The sequence below is a fragment of the Nycticebus coucang genome, chromosome 14 (genome assembly GCF_027406575.1).
Source record: "Nycticebus coucang isolate mNycCou1 chromosome 14, mNycCou1.pri, whole genome shotgun sequence".
In the NCBI taxonomy this organism is placed as follows: domain Eukaryota; kingdom Metazoa; phylum Chordata; class Mammalia; order Primates; family Lorisidae; genus Nycticebus; species Nycticebus coucang.
Window position 1 is genome coordinate 8,739,248 of NC_069793.1, and position 7,864 is coordinate 8,747,111.

A 7,864-nucleotide genomic window follows, 5' to 3' on the forward strand; every position below is an offset into this window, starting at 1 on the left:
AGGGTCTTTTCCACGACTCTCCCCAACTCCTACCCACAGGTTCAATTTCTTGCCACTGCAAACACTACTTGGGGAAGAAAGAGGCCGCTTTAGGGCTTCTACTTGGTCTCTGCCTGCCCAGGCTTGATCTTTGGACTGGCCCCTGCAAGGGCGGGATCTCTGGGACTGCACTGGGGAGAGTACCCCTCTACTCCCAGCATGTAAACCTCCTTACACCAGCCCTTGGTTTCCAAGACTTCAGTTGTTGGGGCACTTGGCCCAGGAGCCCACCAGGAGAGGGAGGAGCAGACAGTGGTGTTTCAGGTCCCAGGAAAGGCTGTGTGACTTTGGACTTCTCTGGGTCTCTGTTTCCTTATCTGAAAAAATGGGAGTGAAAATCTCCATTTTTCAGGGTGACTGTAAGGTTGAAATCAGATGGTAGCAGTGACAGGGTCTGCCACAGCAGCAGGCACTCAGGGACAGCTTCCTTTTCCACTGTTCCATCCAGCCTAGCTGCTCAGCCTAGAAGAGCAGCCTCCAGGAGTCACAGGGAAGACGCCAGTGTGCTGAGGCTGCTTCCAGAGCTCAAGGGAAGGGCCAGCCCAGCTCCAGGGACCAGGTTAGAAGCGGACTTGAGCAGAGGAAAGCAGAGGGAAGGCCAGGACAGGGTGGGGGCTGGAATCCACACCCAGCCCCTGCCAGTCTGCTGCAGAGAAAGCAAGCTTGTGCTCCCTGCTCTGCTGACCTGCAAGTCTCAGAGCACCTGAAGGGTTGCAGGGAGAGTACCCCAGCCTGCCCTCAATGGAGTGCTCCAGCTCAATGGGCTGTAGAGGGGCAGGTTGGACTGTGGAGCTGGGTAGGAGGGCACTGAGCTTATAGGAAGACCCTGGCAGGCTGAAGCCAGTGGCAGACAGGACAGAGCTGCGGGGCAATTGGGCAGGAGGTATAGTAACCATAGTTGGGGACAGTGTTAGCAAGGGCATAGGGGATGTGAGGAGGCCAGGGGAACCAGCGGGCTGTGGACCTGGAGAGAGTTGCTGAGCTGGCAGAGAGCAGACTGGAGGCTGAAATAGCCCAGGCTGCTCCTGGCAGCCCTGTTGTCTCTGAGGGGTGGGGATGTGTGGCCTCTCCGCTTGGTCCCAGCAGCTGGGGGACTCTGGAGCCAAGCAGTAGCACTCATGCATATGCAGGGTCTGGCTCCACCATGCCAGCTCCGATTGCAGGGCCTGGATCTCCTTCCGCAGGGCGTGGTTTTGTTTTTCCAGGGATTCGTGTTGCTGCAGGTGAAGCAGATGGGCAGGGAGGGAGCTGTCAGCCAGCATAAGGGACCTGGCATGGGCCTTGTTCCCCTTCAGGGTTCCTGACTTCAAGGGAATGATCCCACTGCCATCTGAATGTCCAAGCTGGGGCCCCATGGCCACTCTGTGGCCAGAGTGTTTTACAACTATGCACTAAGTGTCCCCATTCCACCTCCTGCCGGGGTAGACTGCCTGCTCTCCATACCCACACTGGTGCCCTGAGCTGGACACCGTTTCTCATCTGGGGTCTCCACCAGCCTCCAAACCACCCCATTCTCTTGCCCAGCGGAACCATTCAGTAACTGTATCATTAATTGTAGGTTAAAGCCCTTTAAGGGGCTTTCAGGAGTCAGGAGGCCAAACTCCCTGCCATGGGATCAGAGGCCTACATGGTGACCCTGGCTCAGACCCCCAGCTTTCTCACTCTTGCCTTCTTCCTGTCCTTCACCCGAACTCTGCTGCCTCACTATATTTCCTGTCTCCTTTGCCTGGATACTCTTCCGTCCCCTCCCTGTGCTAATCATGACATGGGCTTCACGTGGCAACTTTGATATCATCTGTCCTGGGCACTCAAATTCGCCTAATGCCCCTGCCAGACCTGCCAGTCCCCAGAACTTGCCCACTGGAATACTGATGGAGGATTCAGGGGACTGTTTTACAGGTTGACACCATGAACGTGTTTGATTTGGTGTCCCTGAATCAGCTGAGCACCAGGATCTGAGAACCCACTGGGACAATAATCAAAATATTGCAGCTCTAAGTAAGGATTCAAGATGACAACATTGGTAAATGCGGGATGAATTTTATTTCCATGCCTCAAATACTTTCTGGATCATCTATTTGTCTATCTGGTTTCCCCATGAGAATATAAGCCTTGTGGGTGGGGCTGAGAGTGTTTCACAGCTGCATCTCCAGTGTCACATAGGAGACACTCGACACTCTGTAACAGGCATCTAGGGGAGGAATGAATAAATGAATGCACAGGGTCTTGTAGCCACCATCCTGAGCATCCCCACTCTTGCCCCATCTACAGGGTGCTTGCTGCTCCCCTGCACCTGTGCCAGGACTGTTTCAATTACTCCCAGTGCGTTTTCTTACCCTCATCCTCTGGAAAAACTCCTATTTATCCTTCAAAACCAGGTCAGACTTCATCCTCTTTATTTATTTATTTGAGACAGAGTCTCACTTTGTTGCCCTCAGTAGAGTGCCATGGTGTCATAGTTCACAGCAACCTCAAACTCTTGGGTGATTCTCTTGCCTTAGCCTCCAAGTAGCTGGGACTACAGGTGCCTGTCACAATGCCCAGCTATTTTTAGAGACGGGTCTTGCTCTAGCTCAGGCTGGTCTCAAATTCTTTTTTTTTTTTTTTTTTTTTTTTGCCATTTTTGTCCGGGGCTGGGTTTGAACTCGCCACCTAGAGCATATGGGGCTAGAGCCCTACTCCGTTGAGCCACATGCGCCGCCTAGTCTCAAATTCTTGAGCTCAAGCAATCCACTCATCTCAGCCTCCCAGAGTGCTAGGATTACAGGCATGAGCCACTGTGCCCGGCCTTCATCCCTTCTTTATACCACACAATGCCACTATCCATGTTTTCTGGACTGAATTACATCCCTACCCCAAAATTCATATGCCGAAACAAGCTTTTAACCTCCAATGGGACTGTATTTACAGATAAGATGTCTAAGAGGTTGTTTGTTTGTTTGTTTGTGACAGAGTCTCACTTTGTCACCCAGGCTACAGTGTCATGGCCTCAGCCTAGCTCACAGCAACCTTAAAACTTCTGGGCTCAAGCAATCCTCCTACCTCAGCCTCTGGAATACCTGGGACTACAGGTGCCTGCTACCATACCTGGCTAATTTTTCTATTTTTAGTAGAGATGGGGTCTACTTTTTGCATAGGCTGGTCTTGAACTCCTGACCTCAAGTAATCTCTTGCCCGGGCCTCTAGAGTGCTAAGATTACAGGCGTGAGCCACCACACCTGGCCTCTAGGAAGTAATTTACACTAAATGAGGCTATAAAGGTGGGGTCCTAATCTAGTAAGATTGATGTCCTTCCTCTGAAGAAGAGGAAGAGAGAGAGATGGCTCTCTCCCCCATGTGCACTGAGGAAAGGCCTTGAGCACAAGGAGAAGGTGCCACCTAGAAGCCAAGAGGAGAGCCCTTCCCCAGGAAGCAAATTGACTTGGATCTTGGACTTCCCCACCTCTAGAACTGTAAGAACTAAATGTCTGTTGTTTAACCAAGCCAGTATATGGTATTTTCAGATGAAAGTAAAGCTCAGCAAAGGAAGCAACTGGTGGGTGGGACTGGACACCCTGCCCATCTTAACCCTGAACTTGGCCACCACCTGAACACTGACCCCAGGACGATTATGATAATGCAGGTTTCTGGGCCGTGCTTGGCCTCACGAGATGGGACATTGTGAGGGAGGAAGAGCCTGCATTTCAGCAAGTGCCTCACCTGGCTGCTGTGTTGGGTTCTCCCTATTTGCTGCCACTTCCCCTAGACTGGGGGTACCTTAAGGGCAGGGCTGGGCTGAGTACCTGGCACATAGTTTGCACTCAACACTCAGAAATTCCCAAATATCAGCCACAGGACCCTTTCCTCCTACCAAACCTAGGACACAGCAGTTTAGAGGAAAACTGCTCATAGGCAGGACAGAGAAGAGGTGGCTGGGCCAGGCAAGTGGAATCAGGGACAGAAAAGGAGGGTGTCCCCACCTGGTGCAGGGCATCTGCCTTGTCTGTGTGCTTCTGTCGGCTGCACTGGGCAGCCGTCCGGTTCTTCTGTTTCTTCTTCAGCTGCCTCTGAAGCTCCTCGGGATCCTGAAGGGGACCAGGCAAAGAGTTGAGGGGTTTGCATCCCCTGTCCTGGCCAATCATCTGTACAGCCAAGTCCTTCTCCTTGTGTCAAGTCCCCTAGGGTCCCTGTTTTCCCTGAGGCTCGTCTAGCTCCCACATCCCCCATTACAGGCGCTGTACACTTTGTAATCCTGGCCTCACCCATGTCCTGCTCACAACTCACATGGGATGAGGGTGAGCAGGGAAGGTAGGGAGCCTAGAATTTAAACCCAGACAAGACTGACTTCAAACCCCACATTCACAGAAGCCCTGACACTCTGGGCAAGTCATTCATGTCTCTGGGCCCAGGTGCCCCATCCCTGCAATGGTGGCCCCACAATGCCTCACTTACCAGCTGCTATTGAACAAACAAACCCACTCAGCAGGCAGCTCTTGGGCATCAGCTGTGCTGTTCCCACTGCTGTTCTTCCCACAGTCAAGATGTTGATTTTCATAACCATGAGCCCTTAAAGGCAAGGCCACGGCCTGACTCAGTTCCATGAGCACCTGCCCAATGCAGGCCCAGAGCTGATATTCACTTACTCAGCAAATATTTATTAAGCACTTACTATGTGCCAGACACTAAGCTGAGGGACACAGCAATGAACAAAACAGGCAAAACTCCTTGCCCTCCACATGATTGCAAGAGGGACTTTACCTAACAATTGCAATTAGTGTAACCTGGCTTATTGTACCCTCAATGAATCCCCAACAATAAAAAAAAAAAAAAACTGCATTTGGAATAAACACAAAAAAATACTCCTTGCCCTCCAATTGCTGACATTCTAGTGGGGCAGTATTTAGGAATGAATGAATGAAGAGTCTGTACTGACAGAGGAGTGGGTTCAAAGGTTGACGGTACTGACCATCCTCTACTCTGGAGTCAATAAAACTTAGGTGAAATATTTAATTCAAATACCCACAGTCCAGGGTGGGAGCCCACAGCTCAGTGGTTAGGGTGCTGGCCACATAATCCGGGGCTGGTGGGTTCAAACCCAGCTCAGGCCTGCTAAAAAAAATTTAAAAATAGCCAGGCATTGTGGCAGGCACCTGTCGTCTCAGCTCCTAAGGAGGCTAAGGCAAGAGAATTGCTTAGAGCCCAAGAGTTGGAGGTTGCTGTGAGCTATGACGCCACAGCACTCTACCAAGGGTGACAAAGTGAGACTCTGTCTCTATAAAAAACAAACAGATACCCACAGCCAAGACGGTCAGGGCAAGAGGGACTGTTTGGGACCTCACAGCCCAAGCCCCTCCCAGCTTGCTCTCGCAATATATTTTCAGTAACAACCTCAGGTGAGACCCTGGCTACCTGGTGGAGGACTATATGCCATAGCTCCAACCTGGCCACATGCTTCTAGGAAGACCAAGAGACTAATAGCTGAGGAAGGACTTATGGAGCGCAGGGGGAGGCCCAGGGATTGCAGGTCCTATGACAGGGTCAGGGCCTCTGAGGGAAACCATAGCCCGTGGAATTTGGGGAGGGAAGAGAAGGCTCCTGCGAGGAGATAACAGGTAAGAGGCCAAGTTCTAACCTGGAGGCTGGATCTGCAACATGAGAGTTAGAAAACCTTCATTCTAAACCCCAACTTCAGGGTAAGAAAGTGAGATGCAGAGAGGGGTGTGTGCAGCCCTTGGTCACATAGCACGTGGGGACAGAGCTGAGACCAGGAGCTCCCCACTGCACCCCTCACTGCCCGGGCACTCGTCCAGGGCATGTTCCCCTTTTCATCCCCACCCCTGGTCCCCTGTACTCACTTTCCTGGTCAGCAGCTCATCTCCCCTGCAGAGGTGCATGGCTGAGGCAGGGGAGCAGAGGCTCGGCCGCCTATGCTGGTGTCCCTCATCCCTCTGCAGCCAGCTGTGACCTCCTAGTGCCCTCTGGGAGTCTACGGAAGTGGTGACTCTTTAAATCCCCAATGACCACTCCGCCCCCAGAAAGCCAAGTTTCAGTTTCTCCTAAAGCCACTGGCTGCCCAGAATCCCTGGCTCAGGGTTGCTCACGTGGCTGGAATTTCCTAACATGAACTGGCCTTCCGGTTGGGCCCCTTCTCTGGAATGAGGATGGTGAAGGGTGGAGAAGAGGGAAGACTGAAGGCTAGGTATGGGGAGGGTGTTCTAGGGAAGGGAGGGCAGGTGACCAGGGACAGAGCTGAGAGAAGCCAGCAGGGACTGAGGGTGCATGTAAGGTATGAGAGAGCCCTGGGCTCTGGAATTGGGGAGCCCAGGTTCACAGCCCACATTAGAGCTGTGCAGCTTTGAGAAGGTGACTTACCCTCATTGAGCCTTAGTTTCCTTGTCCGTAAAGGGCATAAGGAGTAGTACAAATACCCACTTCTGGGCTTGAAGTAGAAACTAAGCAAGGTAATATAACCACCCCCAAGCACTCTGAGACCAATGTTGAGGCACATCTGTAAAAATAAGCAATGTCTCTAAAATAGAACAGATGGGTAAATTACTGTTTTCCTACAATAAACCACAGAGCAGAGATTGATGTGTAGTGGTTAGGAGCCCAGTTTGCAAGCCATGTGACTTGGGTTTATAATTTCACCTTTCTGTGCCTCTGTTTCCAAATCTGTAGAATGGGGATAAAAATAATTTCATTGTGAAGATTAAATGAGTTAAGGCAGGTAAGTCACTGAAACCATGCCTGGTGCAGACAGAATAAGACCTCAACAAACATTCACAGATGTGATGCGGTGTAAGGTTCAAAACAGCCGATTATGTGAGAAGAGCAAGCTGTAATAAGATCTGAACAATATGCTGTCATTTCTATGAGGTTTCATAATGTGGATGCATAATATGTAGTAAAAGATAAAAATATGCATGAGAATGAGAAACACTAAATCCAGAGAATGGTGGTGAAGAGAAGCGCAGGGTAGACTGAGAGGGACACACAAGGACTCCAGCTGGTCGATGGTTTTGTTTTGTTTTGTTTTGTTTTAGGTCGATAGCGTTTTAATTGCTTAAACCACGTGAGCACAGTTCTCTGTGATATTATCTATACTTTGGGGTGTACCTGAAATGTTTCATAATTAAAACTTAGCAAACCTTGAAGCCCTAGGCAAAACCGAAATGGTTGTTATATCTCACAGAGAAATGTTGCTTGGATGGAACATCTATTAGCAGACAGGGAAGCCAGTAACTCCTGTTCAAGAACAGCATGCAGTGCTTCGGGTCCAATGGTCTGTGCATCTCCGGGCGGTGCCTGCGTCTGGAGGGCTTAGGCTGATGAAGTGGGATGACAAAGAAGGCAAACACTACGGACATGATCAGATAGGTGTGCTGGCAGTGACGGAGAAATCCCATCTATTTTTCAGAGTTGTTTTGAAGATGAGAAAGAACGAGTTGAGAAGAATGCTCTCTGGATACTGTAAAGTACTATCCGGCTATGATTCATTCCCCCTCCTGATATTTGTGGCATCATATTGTGGATTCTAGAATTACTGCAGTCTCATAATTTAAAATGCCTAGGTAGGCAGGATGGGGCCTGAAAGGTGGGGTGGGCTTTGCCCTCCTTCTGAGGAGCCTGGGGGCAGAGGCTGATGTGGGGACACCCCAAAGCAGTGAGGCTGCCTCTGTTTCTTTGAATTATTTTTGTTTCCCAGGAACCAGGAGGCCTGGGGTGTCTGGCCTGAGACAGGCACCTTTGGGACTCATTAAGCCAGTCCATGGGCTCCAAGGGGAGAGAACTGCAGGAGCCTCATGCATGATGTAACTAAGAAAGAACACCTGTGTGCATGCGTGTG

At 50.7% G+C, this 7,864-nt stretch overlaps 1 protein-coding gene across 1 annotated transcript; it reads right to left on the reverse strand.

Annotated features, from left to right (window-relative positions):
• Positions 1–599: 599 nt before the first annotated feature.
• BATF2 (basic leucine zipper ATF-like transcription factor 2) lies at positions 600–6,045 on the reverse strand. Its single transcript, XM_053560997.1, has 3 exons — positions 5,874–6,045; positions 3,999–4,103; positions 600–1,256 (listed from the first exon to the last, which is right to left on the reverse strand). Exons 1-3 carry the CDS (start codon positions 5,910–5,912, stop codon positions 600–602), a joined length of 801 nt encoding a protein of 266 aa, XP_053416972.1. The 5' UTR covers positions 5,913–6,045.
• Between the last annotated feature and the right edge of the window lie 1,819 nt (positions 6,046–7,864).

What these genes read in the sequence shown, in the direction of transcription:
- BATF2 (XM_053560997.1), bottom strand. Translation starts at nt 5,912, where the DNA reads ATGCACCTCTGCAGGGGAGATGAGCTGCTGACCAGGAAA. An exon ending in ATGAGCTGCTGACCAGGAAA is followed by an intron (nt 4,104 to 5,873) that starts GTGAGTACAGGG and finishes GGTCCCCTTCAG; the next exon opens with GATCCCGAGGAGCTTCAGAG. An exon ending in AGGCAGATGCCCTGCACCAG is followed by an intron (nt 1,257 to 3,998) that starts GTGGGGACACCC and finishes CTTCACCTGCAG; the next exon opens with CAACACGAATCCCTGGAAAA.